This window comes from Anarrhichthys ocellatus, unplaced genomic scaffold (assembly GCF_004355925.1).
Source record: "Anarrhichthys ocellatus isolate YVR2014 unplaced genomic scaffold, GSC_Weel_1.0 scaffold34, whole genome shotgun sequence".
Classification (NCBI taxonomy): Eukaryota; Metazoa; Chordata; class Actinopteri; order Perciformes; family Anarhichadidae; genus Anarrhichthys; species Anarrhichthys ocellatus.
In genome coordinates, this window is record NW_022280064.1 from 2,030,620 (window position 1) to 2,046,914 (window position 16,295).

Genomic DNA, 16,295 nt, shown 5'->3' on the forward strand with positions numbered 1-16,295 from the left:
GTGTGTGTGTGTGTGTGTGTGTGTGTGTGTGTGTGTGTGTGTGTGTGTGTTTGTCAGTGTGTATACTTCTTTTTTTTTTTACTCTCATTCCTGCACAGAGCACATATGCAGCCAGACTCTTCATCACTGAATGCATATGCACTCACATGAGTACTCTAACCAGCCACACACACACACACACACACACACACACACACACATATTATGTCGGGCGGCTAATGACGTAGCGTAACACAGAGCACACAGATGTGCCGGCTGAATAGATTAAAGCATTCATCCAATGCCACAGCTGTGCTCTCTTTGATGCCTGTGCATGCAACTGCAGGAAATTACAAACAAAAGAGGGATGCAGAGACTTAGCTGATATATATATATATATTTATATATATCTAAGAGATCCAGTCTGACGTGTATGGCATGTTAACTCTGTGTCAGCTGCAGATGCTGGACTGATATACTTCTCTATTTGTGGAGTGCTTGCAATGCTGTAAGCTACTGCCAACTATTCAGAATCTACAACTACATCGTGCTGTTGTTCGCAGTCTAATCGTATTTGAAAAAGCAAGATGTGCAGATGAACTGGTGTCTACGGCAGTTACGTCCTCAAGCGTTGAGGTCTGCTGATTCATGGCTGGGTTGCATGTAGCTTTCTATTAGTGTAAGGAGATGCTAAATGTGCAGCATATAGGCTTGTTAGCTGTGTGTACTCCATGGGGGTTTGTTGTGCGCCTGCTTGTCAAGCTCTTTTCTTTTTCTTTTCTCGTAGGAGCTCCAGCAGCCTTGCAGGGTTTTAGTTGTGCAACGTTCGCAGCGCTGCCAGAGTAGCTCTAATTAAGCCAGGCACGAGTTTCTTTTAACCCCTCGTGTTTAAGATAAAAAAGATGCAGGAAGAGGAGGAGGAGGAGGAGGAGGAGAAGGAAGCCGCATGCTGCTGAAATATAAATGGGCTGCACATCTTTGTTTGTTGTGAGTTTTACCGCAACAAAGCAAACAAAATGGTGGACCCCACTAATGGCAACAGTTAATCCCGGATTCCTAATTGGTTAACAAAGGCATCCTGTAATTCTCCTCATCATGTGATTATCCTCCAATCCATGTGGGCAGATTAGGCAGTTGTCTTGTCACTCATGGAGCGTCATATACAGTGGTCGGCTGCTTCCGTTTACAGTATAAAAATAGCACGACCTCCTTCACCTGACAAGCAGACAGCAGAAACTAGGTCCTTCACCTCTTTCAGCCCTGTAAGCAGCTGTCTCGTCTCTTTTGTAATGCTCCAGGAAAAGAAAAAGAGGCAGCTCTCCTGATTGTGCAGTTTCGCAGCATGCTACAATGCATTATGAATTATTCGGCTTTGTTTTCCCCCGTCGTTCCATTATCCTTCTAGCTAAGCCTCTTCATTTCCTCCTCGGACGGCTGTGCCACTGTGCATTTCCCTCCCTGTAATTTATCCATCTGCAGGAATGGAGTGTGTGTGTGTGTATTTGTGTGTGTATGTGTGTATGTGTGTGTGTGTGTGTACAGAGTAATCGGAAACGTTGTGTTTAAAGGGTGATGATTGCTCTGGCCCTCGTGGTTTACAAGCAGACAAGGTAATGATGGCTGCTACTTTCTCAGCTAGCTCCAGTCAATCCCCCTTAAGTGTGTGTGTGTGTGTGTGTGTGTGTGTGTGCGCGTTAGTGGTAGGAAATGGATTTAAGAGCTGTCATGGCTTACACGCAGTACGTTGGGGTATTGCTGGATATCTTCACGAGCAACACAGTTTGTGAATGATTTTTTTTGTCTGCTGACTAAAATGACAAAAATCTCAAGCTGATATTTTATCCGCTGAAGCGAGCTAGCTAACGTTAGCTCCATGAATTTGTTTGAAAACACTGTCTCTGCCGTAGTTGTTCATAATGTCCTCCTTGGTTTTGGATGTATCTCTTACCAGGAAGTAAAGGTTATTGCTGTGAGTAGAAGAGGTGTGAATCACAAGTTTAATCATGTATATTATATCGATTATTTAGATAACAACACGATACTATCTCACACAATATCCAACACAATACATTACATTTATATAAACTTACCAGATAAAAACTGGTTTAATCTATTCCTTACATTTATACTCTTTTTGGAAAGGCCAAACAAAATTCACCACTCTCCAAACTCTTCAAACACGCTTCCTCAGATTGTGGAGAATTTAAAGCTTGGGTCTCTCATATTATCGGGGATCCTTAAGCGGCGTTAGTTCAGCATATAATCTGACATCTCATACTAATTCGTGATGCCCTTTGGTGATTTGAAATTGGCATGAAAAATCAGTCGGCCACATTGCCAGTAGCTATCTTCTCAACTGTCCTTGAACAAATAGACGCACATGATGCCTGCTACATCTCATGCCAATCATTGTCTTTGTCAGTCCAGCTGTGTGTGGATGTGCCACAATGTATTCATAGCATCTATGGGGAACTATGTGATGGGCATGTTCATTTATATGTAAATCATGTCTTTGTATTAACCTTGTAGTGTGAAACTGTGTGACGTACAGTATGAAACTATAACAACACGGCCAGTCTCACTTTGTGTGAGTTGCATATCCACCCGCACAAAGACGTTTATGTTCAACGCCGCTGTTCGTTGCATTATTCTCCGAAACGCCAGAGAGTGTACAAACAGAATGTACTGTGAAGAAGCAAGAAGACAACGAGTGTAGCCGGCAAAAAATGCCATAAACCAACCTGCTCAATGCCGAGCAGGGATTGTAATTATCTGTAAACTCATATCTCATTTTCATGGACTCTTTTTATTGCCTTTATACAAGCCCTGTAAACAAAGAAGTCAAGTATTAAATGCATTGTAAAGAAGTGAAGGTGAAAATCCTGTAAACAATTTAATTTGGCTGCAAAATTTCTAAAACATCTTAAAATGAATTTGCCTTCTTTGTAAAATCCTCAGACATGCTAACAGGGCTTTTGTCAGTGGACTATTTGTGACAGTCATGTCTGACAAGCTCTGATGTTTTTACACGACACTTTACGTTAACGCTCAGTTCAGTGTGATCAACAACCCGGGTGTATATGGAAATGTATGTATTTCTTCTATAATTTCACTTGAAACTGCTGGTATCATTTTCCACTAAAGTTCGCCATTAAATGAGAAAATACTTTTCATTTGTCAAGTATTTAATTCACAAAAGAGCATACAACAAAAGAGCATACAATAGACAACGATAGATAGATTTGCCATGTGGTAATTTCATATGCATTATTTATTTTGTTGCGTTAGCAGAAAACATGTTGTATCGTGATATACATCATTATCGAGATACTAAATGACTTCTGTGGATCAGAGGTAGAGCGTGGCGTCTTCCGCTCTGTGGTGTGTGAATGTGCATGAATGTGAATTAGTTTAGGGTCCTGATGAATGGGTGAATGGTGAGTTGTCGGCAGACTATGAAGGAACTGTACAAACGACAAGTCCAAGAAGTACTTTGCGATAGAAGATTTATGTCGCCCAGCCCCACTAACAAGAACAAAGCAAACAGCGAAGTCAAAACAAGTTTTGTGGAAGGATTTAGTTTTTCTTTTTTCCGTCTTGTGACCCCCTTAGATTCATGTTGCGACCTGGCGCGTCCTGTCCCTGATGGCGAACCACTCGCTGGAATCCGGTCTCACAGCTGCTGGTGGGAGCTACATGCGAGAATCAGCGGCTATGTGGGGCTTCGAAATCTGTGGCTTTTTTCACGGATCTTCGGCCTCAGAACAACACTCGCACACATTCATGTACTCGCTCACACATCGACCCGCTGTGGCCCTAATCCCGGCACGTTATCAGTGAGCATCAGTGTGTGAAGTCACGTGGACGGGTTTGAGTCGGGCGGCTGAGCCCTCAAACTCTGAGCGGCTGAGATCCGCTGATGAGAGCATCTCCGCTGGACGCATGTCATCCTTTCACACCCTGACCCACCACCGCCTAGCAGCCCACATTAGCTCAGGAGCTGTTTGGTGGAGAGAGAGAGGAGCGGCTATTTTTAGCGCTTCATGTAGGCAAGAGACTCTAGTTAGGAGACCAGTCAGAAGTCATATGTAGTCACAATTCTCAGCTTTTACAGATCTGACTTGTGCATGGAACAAAAATGACGTGTGCCATTCGTTTTATCCTCCAGAAGGCAAAAGAGACGCTTTGTTTCGTGCTCGAGAGACCCTGGATAGAGGACAGTTTTTGTTAATCCGCGAATGTTTCAGCTTGTGCTATTGAACATCGTACTATGTGATGGCACAAGCCGGAAAATGAGCCTGTCTCTGTATCGACTCATCGTTTTGCATCAGTTTTCTGGAACATCCCTCACTTTGTGCGCTCCACAAAGTCCAGCAATGTGAAACTGTCACCCTGTACATGCAGGCCAGTTCTCAGTGTTGACTGTCTCATGCAAGTGTTGATCCGTGACCCGTGACTTGCCGTTCTATAATGCGGCTGTATATAACATAGTACTCTGTCAAACCGTCATCAAAGTGCCAACAGACAAACTGAAACTGCATTAAGAGACAATTCAAGAGACAAAAGCTCCAAACGCTCTTTTTGGAGGAAAGCGCGACTGCTGAAATGAAAGGGAATATTTCAGACAAAAAGTAAAGTGAACATCAGCATTGAGATGAAAGAGGAGCGAAGCAGATGTGCGTTATTGAGCCGCTGCTGAATCGTGGCTTTGTTTTTTGGAACTGGGTGAGTTTGCCACTTGGTCGTTAGTCTGCACTGAGAGACTGTATTGTTACTTCTGGACCGGTGCCTAAATTGAATTACTGCTTGTTAGATCAATAGAGCTGATACTTTTAGCCACTGACTGTATTTTCTCAATGTCGAGGTTTCTCTTTGGGTTTTTCAATATTTGCTCGCACCAAATCCACTTTAATATATCACACAGTTTGTTTTATACACAGTATGTTTGTATATGATGTAGATATTTGAGTCTCTGTGGACACAGTTTTATATTTCCACCCCTGCATTCTGAATCTTTACACTGTATTTGCACTATACCGACGCTGAGGAAAAGCCTTGCACAATCCAAAATAAGTCTGATATAGTTATTTTGGACAACAGATAACGCCTGTCGGGGACATAAAGCCTCATTCACCAACAGTTCTGAAGAAGAAATTTCGCCATGGTAGCAACCTGTCAATCACAAGGTAGCCCCGCCCCAAAAACATACCCTTCTTTATGGTCTATTTGACTCTAAAGGACTGGAATGGAATCATTTACTAAATGAACATCATGCTGTGTTGAAGAAGACTTGAAGCTAGAGATTGAGACCATAAACTCATATTTACAATGTTTACTGAGGTAATAAATCAAGAGAGAAGTAGAGTCATTTTCTCATAGACTTCTATACAACCAGAGGAGTCGCCCCCTGATGGTCAGTAGAGAGAATGCAGAGCTTAAAGCACTTCTGCATTGGCTTCACCTTTCAGAACCGGACGTTACCGCCTGGTTTTCCATCACAAGCATGTTGTTAACTCGAGTATGTGCAGTTCTATGTTTCGGACACCAGAAAGGAAAGCAGAAGGAAGCAGAACGCAATAAGCGACCAGCAGGAAGCGGATCCAAATGGTCGTCTTCGTTGTTTACGTGCAGCACCTGAAGCTCTGCTGTTCTTTCATTTGTAGAAATGCGTCCTGCCGAAGCCTGACTTCCTGCTTGCTGTCAAACAGTCTGTGCTTGATTGAACCCAGGCAGTCAAAGGTTGGCCTCTCTCCTGTATATTTCTCTGCTCTCATATAGGACAGAAGGAGCTTCCTCTGTTCCAGCCCGACAAGACAGTGGTAATGTAGGTCAACAGGTATAGGCTTCCATTTGCAGCTAAAGACAAGTGGGGTGGAAGAGGAGGCAGTGGGATGTAAGCATCATACAGAGAGAATGGATAGTGGAGGGGGATGAGAAAGAGAGGCACATGATTGGTCCACAGACTGTAGTGGTGGTCTGATTAATGTTTCACAAGTATCACTGCTACTGTTAGACTTATCTGTCCTCTCCCATGTGTGGGCTAATGCTGGAGATGTGAGTCACACTGGCCTGTGTTGTTAAGATAACTCCCAGTAATGTGTTTTTTTCCCCAACACAATTAACCAGCAATACAATTAACCAACATTGCGTTTCATTTCGAGAGAATGAAACCATTTAATTTATGAGACTGGAGGCCGAACAGCAATCTTGCCAGGTTTGTTTACGTAGGTTGCAGTCGTGCTGTGACGTAGAGCAGATACAGATGTCTTTACAGATGTGTCTTTCTGCTGAAATACATTGTTTTTAGTTTTACCGCAAGGTTTTAAAGTTCTAAACCTTGTGTGTAAATCATTTTTTGGTAAGGTTTCACATCAAGTGGTTGATATATTTGGTAAGCAGAAGTGCAATAAGTCAGATACTGCACATTGGCTATTGTTGCACAATCAGGATGACGATGTCCTGATTCACTCGCTTGATTGCATTATCATTATCATTATCATTAACATTATCTCCTCATTATTCCCCTCTTTGCTCATGTTCTTTATCGCTCCACAAATACATGGTCACATGACCCTTTGCTCTTTAAAATGAGGTCACAACGGGGGCCGCTCCGCTGCATGTGTGTGGCTTTCTGGGGATTAGAAGACGTGGTGTGAACTGGATCGTCCTCTGCCCAGGCTGCATCATCTGTCAGAGCTGACGTTTGTCTTGTATCCTTGGTTGAAATGTGAGGGATGGATACGCTGTCAGAGCCGTGTTATCCGGCTCATAAACAGCAGGCCTTGCCCCAGGTAATACGGAGGCATGACCTAGTGTAGCAGTCCCACACATAAAACCTGTCCTACATTTTGTGGGCTTACGTCAAAGGTACAATATAAGGGACTAGGAGCAGTGTGCACTTATAGTGGGCAATCAGGGGGGGTCCACTTAAGTCCACGCACCGATCACGTCAAATGGTCAAATCAAGTAAAATTCCTTGCATGTGTAACATACTTGGCAATAAACCGTTTCTGATTCTGAAATGACAGATAATTGTCTTATGATTTTAGAGACCTCCGAAAGTTTGCTATTGAGGCTTTCAAGGGGTCTGAAGTGCCCCCCCCGCCCCCATACTTCGCACACCGATTCAGAGCATTAACACAGAAACAACTTGCTAAGTAAAGGTATAGTGGAGTAATATCTCTTTGTGTGTTATCCGAGCTTGTTTTGTTGACGTATGCTTTTGTTGCGTGTGAGCGTGCCCTATTGTTCGCTCACTGCTAACTCCATTATCTCCGTTAGACGGTCACTGTGACCTCGCTGGTGAAAGGTCGGCCAAATAGACACAGACACATCGAGCCGTCAAGCTACCGTGAGGGATTTACAGTGCTGACAAAAAAATCATTTATCTTTGTTTAGTTTAGTCAATGAGGCTTACAGCGAAATCACCACGTCATCATCATCGTCATCGCAGGTTGTAGTTGCTTAGTTTCCCAATCACCTTAGATAAGAGGGTGAAAGCGGCACGGCTGGCGTTTTCCACGCATTCTTCCCTGTAAATACATATCAGCGCTTCCTCATCCACACACTCATGGGACATGCTGGGTCGTTGACTTCCAGCAGTTTTGAGCTGGAGAACATTCATACACAACAACACGTCCCAGGCGTAAAAGCGTCTGGCTGCTCAAATCCTTAACCTACATCTTTTACATCTCAGCCTTAACCATTTCCCCATAACACCAGGAGGGAAGGCTTGCCGAGCTATCAATAATGAACGATTAAGCGGAGGGTTTAACGTGCTGGTGTAGATAATGGGGCGGAAAGAAGGAGGTTTTCAAAGAACAGAGTGCTTTCAGCCCGGAAAAACCTCCAGCAGGAAGAAGAGAGTTTTTAATGGTCAGAGGGCTGGGGGTTACTTTTCAAGCATCATCCCTCACATGCTTAATGACTAATGAAAAATTGATGATTATCATTTTGTATCCCCAAAAAAATTATTTATGTGTGATGATTTATTTATGTGACACGTTAGGACAAAGGTGCACATTAAGGAATGTATTCACAAAGAAGTTGCAAAGAAGTGCATCTTCTCCTCCTTATGGAGACTGGAATATCTCTTCTTCTTCGTTGGTAGTGCAGGTTTCCCTGCTGTGGGATGCCCCTTGTGATACAAACCCAGTAAACGGGGATTTTGTAATTGCCAGGTAAAAATTGCCTTCGTATAGATTGAAACAACACTAAATTTGGTTGGAAATTAAAGTTCTTTACACTTCAGTCGTTGTTTCAACTTTATTGTAATGACTTAAATTCAGCGTGTCACCTGCCTAATGTTGAGATAAAGTCATTTAAATGTGCATATATGAGTCCTGCACCTCTGTGGGATGGGGGGCCAAATGTCTGCCAATGACAGAGAAATAAAATAAATGAATGAATGAAAGAAATATAATGCCATCAATCATAAAAAAGAAGAAGTTGAATTTCTTTGATAATTTATTTCACAGAAATTGGAAAACAAAGGAATCTACATATCCAACATATTTACAAGTGCTGACAAGTATTACCAATGTTGAAAAAACAAATTGAGGATCCTTGTTCTAAACTATTTGCATATTTACAACCTCTTCTTCGCAGCGTAGAATTTAATGCTTTTTTTACAGGATCTTGTCACAATTTTAATTTTCAATTTTGCTTTTTTCTGACAGAAGCGTTCTCCACACATGATGTGTTCAATGGGCCGTCGAAAAAGTGGTAAAATCCGATGATAATGTGAGCTTTTACAGCGGCTGGCTTTGATAAACGGTTTATTTTTGGCGATTGCTAATAGAAAACATGCTTTTCAATCCCCCCGACTGGTTTTGCGGTTCAGAGGGAACTTATTCTCAGCAGTTCCTATAAACTTTGAGATATGTATGTCATCCTCCAGGTGTGAGCGCTTCACTGGGTTTGTGACTCTCACGTACAGTAGCCCAACTGTTGAGCTCAGGAGTATAGTATACTGTAGCTCATAGTATACTATACTCATTACTCTCAACAGCAAATCAGCAATAGTGATACAACTTCACCTTTGCACTGTGAGTAAATATGTACAGTGCAATAAGAGGGAAGGCTCTATAGCCGTTCATTACACATTATGGACACTGCTGTCCAGCGGCTGTGGCTCAATAGCTGACCCTCACCAAAATGCACACACACACACTCACACACACACTCACACTCACTCAGACGCTAACATAAACACATAGTCACAGAGCGCCCTGCAGCGTTGCCAGCCATTCTCTTTATGTCTGACTGCTTCTCATTGAAACGGCAAGTCTATGAAAAGACTGCTCTCAGTTTAAAAAGATAAAAAGAAGCAACATTTGTCTCTGCAGTCTGAATGTGGATGGCGTCTGCAGACAGACGTTTGCCCCGGGGCACCGAAACTAATACCATGTGGCAGGACCTTCTTTTCACATGCTCGATAGTGTTGATAGCAGGACTGAGGAATGGTTGTAGTGCTCGTTTCTTTATCAGGGTTGAGGTACTGCTGTGCAGAATAGAAACATGACTTTATCTGCTATTGCCTGTTGGCTTAAGGCACACAGTACGGTGTATTGTTTTACATGCTGTGTGTGAACGACCACTAGAAACACATCACTATTCTTTCCACTGTGGAGGTTGTTGTGTCTGTTGTGTCTTTGTGTTATCGGTCCACATCTCAAACTCTGCAAATTCTTTCCGATTGAATGTGTTGGAAAGCTGCATTTTTCAAAGTCCGGGCTCGGACCCAGGAGGTGGGATGCAGGGAAACAATGCATCACGTCAGACTTTAATAAAACTTGATCTTTCACCAATAGATGCCTTTAGCTGTCTGATGTTTCAGCTAAATGTTGGCAATAGATAACTACTATTTGTTTTGAAGTATTGAAAGTCTCTTTGACATTTTTGAGTGTATGCACATGCAGGACTGAGTTATAGACACATAAACACTTATTTGTCTTTCCCCCTAACCCAGAACAAGCTGGAGGGAAAACATTTTCCATCTAGAAATGCCTCAGGAGGAACGGGAGGAAAAGCGTGTCTGGGCTAATCTAATAGGTGTCCAGCAGAAGACCGGGACCAGGCTCGGTGGCGGAGAAAGAATGGTCAGCCATTAGAAGAAATCCCGGTCTCTCAATTGATACGTGAAAGCGTTAGCATCTCCTTTGTGCCTCGCAAGGTTTCCTCGCAAGGCTGAAATACCAAAACACCGTGAATCCTCCAGTGAGATTTCATCTAAGATCCACATAAAGCTCATTGAACGGAGGAGACGCTATCAGATGCTCAGTTTCGGCGCGCTTTAGTTTGCCTTTAATACGCCTTTTAAAGTCGGGATGCACAGCTGCACACGTGTGCACGCGGCCTATTGTCAGACAGCAGACACACACTCTTCATTCCTTGGGACTGCAGAGATCTCATTTAGATAACTCCCCTGATCTCTCGGTACCTCCCAGAGTCGCCCTCTCCTGCTGAACTCATCCATTATGTCGCCACGCGAGGAGATAGCAACAGCTTCAGCTGATCCTTTCAGCCGATACTGAAAGATCAGCGAGAGACCTGAAGACGGAGTCTGGACCGGATATCTCAAATTCTCCATGATTTTGATGTTGCTACACCGCCCGGACAATAACAGCCTGTTCTTTGCACTAAAATACTTTGCAGGAAATTACCATTTATCCCGCTAACAAGCAGCCGTCTCGTGACAGTTATGATGTAGCCGCCCATTAGCCATGTGGAGGGTGCTGTAGTGATGCTGTTAAAGAGTGGGCCACTTAGCCAAATCAGCCTCAACTGCCGTAATTCTAGTTGTCTGCTTCTGTATTTAGTCTGCAGCTGCCCCTGCAGCTCCCCATCTCCAGAGCACTTACATTACCCCTCTGCATGTGTGTTTGTGCCGGGATGAGACCCTTGCAGGTGGCTCGTGTATTTATATCCAGTACTTGTGGAGGGGTGTGTCCGCTGCTCAAGTCTTTTTAACCATCAAACACATTCTCTCTCACCATGATGCTGAAGCAGCTTCGTGGGCAAGTGGGCTGATATGAAAGCTTCACAAGATACAGAAGTCAGCCACAGGCAACCCTCCAGTTATCGGATAATAAAAATTATTTCTGGTTACACGCCCAACCATCTGACTTCTGTGTGGAAGGATGTCACACGTCCTGGATCGGAGAATGTAATCCTCACAGTGAAAGATGAAAGCTCTGTCTCCTCTAGGTTTTATGGCATTCTGGGATACTCCAGAAATCCTGCAATATTCATGTAAGGTCTTTACTAAACTACGCCATAGGCTCTGTCATCAACAACATAGTGTGTTGTTGCTCACAAGTCATTCCTGATTGTTATAAAAATACACAAACGGTCTTCTCGGTCTGAGCAGAGGATCCTTCCTGTAAGATCCAGATGTTTCGATGTTTTCATGTCACTGAAGAAGTTGTTTTCTACCTTGAATTCCTCGTACATTTCTCAGCTTATTTTCTGCTATTTGTGGAGGAAAGACGATCTCTCGTGTGAACCTTCATAGTGGTTCATTCTAAAACACGCAACACCCAATTGGAACTTCTGTGGACTTGAAGTTTATCACAAGTGTGTATTTTGAATATTTCATACAATATGCGCTTTGGGATAAATGAACCAATGTAAGAGCTGCGTAAATTCTATGAATCTGTGGAACCGGGTTTCTGCAGAAAAAAAGCTTCACTGCATTTTAAGGAATACCTCACCCTCAAAATGACCATTTATACATCAATCACTCACCTGCAATTCTTGAAGGTATAGACCATTCACGTTTTTGCGTCGTCCACCGTAGTTCTCCTACATGCTTTGTACGCGGGAGAAGTTTCATTTGGTTGCAATCTCTAACCTCACCACTAGATGCCGCCAAAAACATAACAAAACAACTATATTTACCTTCTTTGTCAGGTTTCATTCATAAAAGCTGATAAATGTGCAGCTATATCAACTTCTTGCTTTCATGAGTGCTTTAACAGGAACTGGTAACATTGTTAAACCATCAGAGCACTCACACTGATTGGCTACATAGAAGGTCAGAAGTCCTTTTATTTTAGTCTCTCAAAATAAATGTTCAATGCTTTATTAAATTGCTTCATTGTATTAGGCCCTTGCAGAGGTGTAATTTCCCATGCACTCTCCAGAACACACACTCTCCCTCTGTGACAGCCTCGCACTGCTTGTGTATGTGTGTGTGTGTGTGTGTGTGTGTGTGTGTGTGTGTTTGCCCTCACCACAGTGCCCGTCCCTGGCTGCCACAGCTGAATGTCCCCTCAGCGTCGGCAAATGGCCAGACTCTGTCACAGCCGCTGACTGGACCAGCTGTTTCTTTCTCTTTCTTCCATCTTATCTCCTCCGTCACACTATCTGTCTTCCTCCCTGTGAAAGAGGCAGTGACAGGGCGCCTGGTGGTCCAGCACTTGACACCAAAGTTGATATCCGCACATGCTGGCATCAGGGGGAGACAGTTTTTAGTGTGTGTGTGTGTGTGTGTTTCACAGGGCCGGGACACAAACACCGTCCTGTGGGTTGTGGGAACACAAAGGACACTTACACTCTCTGTTGTTTTTTGTGGTGCTGGGGACAGACCGACAAGGAGGACAGTGAAGGTCAGAGGGAGCTCAGTTTGGGACGCGGCTGGTCAAACCCAGTTAGACAAACAATGAAAGTGAAATGTCACCGGTCCGGGCTTAAGCTGTCTGGCCGTGCCTTGGTCCAGGCTGCTGGCGTAGGCACTTTTTTGTGCCCTGTGCATCTCACATGGGGAGTTATCAGAGCGTGCAGGCAGGGAGAGTCATACTGTAGCAGCAGCAGGCTAGTAGTAGTAGAAGCAGCTCGCTGGGGGCTGCAGAGGGTCCGGGATCTGACCCGATTTGTCAGTTCAATAACTTCACTGAAGTGTCGCTCCTCCAGGGAATCACTAGCTTCTTATTCTGCAATCATGGTTTCGGGCAGGGGACTCGCTGTTTCATGTTTTATTGAAGGAAAATTGAGAGGCATGATGGATTGTGCAATTTGACATCAGAGTGCACCGTCTGATTGTCCTGGACTGACTCGCCATGGCAGACCCAGAGCACTTTGATTGGTTGAAAGAAACCGTCAGTTTTTTGCCAGGTAAGAGCGGTGGTTTAATGAGCTTGGCGTATGAGTTGAAATAAATATTGAAGAATGTTCAGATGAGATATATTCATCACCAGGGCCGTAATTTAACACGTAGCAGCCTCCTGATCGTCCCAGGTCTTCAAACAGGATGTGAATGAGGGATGTTACAAACTCAGCATGTTGTAAACACAGTGCGGATGATAAAAAGCGTCTTCTTCAGCTGAAGTTGTTTACTGCTCCACAGATACTTCTACGGGGAATGGGGGGGTGAAATACATGTCTGTGTAAACAGTTTTTTGAGCCAATTAAATCATCTGAAGGAACAAGGTCTGGGGAGAACAAGTGAATGCAAATGGGACAGAATTGAACAGCACACAACAAAGCACAAGGACAAAGGAGGCGAGGGATAACAGAACCCAAACACTATAGACGAGGAGCACATTTTGCCTCATTTTGTGCATTTTTTCTGTCACTCAAACCAAGTCAAGCTGCGTTCAGGAACACAAGAAAAGGGATAACTCCTTGAACAAACAAAATGTACCATCAGGTTTTGATTTTGTGAAACATTTGACCTTTTGATTAAATTAGGAATTCCTCCTCTTTCCCTGTAGCGGCAAACGAATCAGAGAACTTTGCCTCTCCCTCAACTTGTTTATCAGAGGGAACTTGTGTCCTATTCATGTTGCATTTTGAATTATGTATGAAATGTATTTGCATGTTTGCGCATGAGTGAATGCTCTGCATCTCAATAACCAAATTAAGCCTCCAAATTACAATCTAAAGGATGCAAAAGTGATGTGGTGTTTTGGAAAACACATGAATACGTCATGCTGCCGCAGAGCGTTAGCATGCGCTCAGGGACCAAAAATAGACACGGTGTATATACACCAACAAATAGAGTCGCTGTTTTTGCTGTAGTGTGAGGCAGGTTTCCAGTGAAAGTGTGTGTGTGTGTGTGTGTGTGTGTGTGTTGAGGTGATGTACAAAAGGGGAAATGCCTGTGGAGGCTCAGATGGTGACAGATGGTTTGAAGACAAATCAGCCTGGGAGTCGGGATCTTTGCCCTGGGACTAGAAACCCCTTTAAGTATGTTTGTGCCATTGCATTAGTGTGTTTATGTGTCTATATGTTGCTGAGCATCTCTGTGTTTTGTGTGTGCAGTTTGTGTACACGTACATGGGCTTATGTAACGCATGCTTTTACCTATTCAAAGGCAAGTATTAATGTGGCTGAACAATATGTGTTTTTAGTTAGCTTCACTCAGCTCTAGAGCCGTGGTTCACGACAGAATACACACTCGCAGGGAGACACACATGCAGTCGCAGCTCACTCCGGTCTCACACACCTGGAATAACGGCGTTTCATGAGCTCTCCCATATAGACCACCGGGTGCAATTTGTCATCGGAGTGACATCGTTGCTCTTTGGCAGAATAACGTCGCAGGCATTAGTCTGCCAGTTCACAAAGTGCTTTTACGATCTGCCTGTAAATTTCAGCTCAAGAGGTGCTTATGTATGGCAGCCGGGAGGAGTTGTGCAGCAAGTCGTTCCTCTGGCCGCCGCATGGAGGGAACTCCCGGAGGCCTCTACACTTTAAAGCCCATCTCAGTCCAAAGTTCCCACTGTTGTGAGCGGGGAGCTGCTAAAAGCTCTGCAGGAGCATAAGTTTGTGCCCGGGCGTGCATCTCCATCTGCTGTATTCGGCGGTGTGCATGTGTTGTTGTGTCTCTTAGCAGTTGAGCCAGGCCTAGACGACTTAAGCCCCGCTAGCCTCAAATAATCTCATTCTCGAGACATACCATCTAGGTCAGGGGTTTCCATCTTCACTGCAGCTGCTTACAGACCTCAGAGAGGGCGAACGATGGTGTCCCAAAAACATTTTTTATGCCTGTCATGAAATGAAAGTCTAATAAATCTCCCATCTACCCAATTAACAGGAAACCACGCCTCCTTTAGTTGCCGTTGCAGCGCGGCACCAAACGGTAAACAGTAATCTACCACTCAGAGGTTTTAGACTTCCTCTACACGTCTAATCTGGTTCTTAGTTGGATGTTGCATTATGGGATGTGTTTTTGTTTGTACTTTGCTCCTAGGTAACAAGGGCCTCAGCTACCGCAATGTGTCAGCTGATGATTCAGCGCAAAAGGCTGCGATCAGGCCCAGTTTAGTCACCGCGTGTTTCAGTGCGTGCGACTGCAGACGGCAACTTTGCAGTCGATATTTACAAAATATTTGCGCTTCGCCTTCTGTCAGACTCTTCCTCCTCCCAGGGGCATGTTGTTCAGCTCCATCCTTGACGTTGTCTTTATCGACTTTGTTTTGGGAATGTCATTTCTAATCCGCAGAACGTCAGCGTGTCACAGTTTTTCATCTCGCAGGAGCCACTCGGTGTACATGCTGTGAAAATACTAACAAGGTCAGAAACCTCGGGTCGATTTGTGGAGGTTTAGTTGGACATCGGCCAAAAGTGGAAAGGGTTGCTGAGATGTCTGCGTTGCATTAAAGATGTGTGCCTTAGAAAAGATTAGAGCTGAGGATTGTTAAGCTTTTGCTCTTGTTGGTTATCTAAGGTTGACGCCTGTGGAGAGTCTGTCATGTGTTTCTGTGAATCAGACCATGTGATGGACCGGGACAAAGCAATCATGCGTTTATTTAATGACCAAACCAGTGGTTTCACATGTTTGAGCCAAATCATTTTTATTTGCTTATATCTTTCATAAGAGCCAGTCAGTCCCCAAAACATGCAGACATTTTTTTTTTCGTTTTTCTAATATTTTTTCCTGGATTTTTATTCAAATTTTCAAAATGTTCATTTTAAAACTCAATGCTTTACAAAACACACATCTGCATTTATACATAAAATATTCTCAAAGAGATAGTTGTACAAGTTATCTTTTAATATTATGGTCAATAATACGTGGAAGTATAGTAAATACTTTGCACACTTGGATTTGTTCATGATCATTTAAAAAGTATTTGCTTTGACACTTAAAAAATAGCTTGTTTTCTCTACTGTCTAAACGTAGGCTGACGGTGGAAAGCAGAGTTAAGTAAACAAGCCTGTGGCACACGGTTTCTCTCTGTGACTTAACACGTTTTTGGTCCAGCGTTGAGCTCTCTGAGGGCAGCAGTGTGCTGCACACTGTAATAATCTCTTGTGCTCTGATTGTGCCGCTGTATGCATCACAAAGGCCTTAAGCCTTCTCGGCTTCC

The 16,295-nt window shown here is 43.7% G+C and overlaps 1 protein-coding gene across 5 annotated transcripts in view; it reads left to right on the plus strand.

Annotated features, from left to right (window-relative positions):
* The window catches only part of pak5 (p21 protein (Cdc42/Rac)-activated kinase 5), a 59,236-nt gene that overhangs the window by 7,963 nt on the left and 34,978 nt on the right, over nt 1–16,295 (plus strand). For 2 of the 5 annotated variants that reach the window (XM_031865876.1, XM_031865878.1), the window contains exon 1: nt 5,389–13,095. The exons of 1 other annotated variant lie outside the window; for it this stretch is intronic. In XM_031865876.1, coding sequence (XP_031721736.1) covers nt 13,041–13,095 — 55 coding nt within the window. In that variant the 5' untranslated portion in view covers nt 5,389–13,040. Of the gene's footprint in view, nt 1–5,388; nt 13,096–16,295 lie in introns of those variants that run through there. 2 more of the 5 variants (XM_031865877.1, XM_031865881.1) reach the window with 2 other exon arrangements.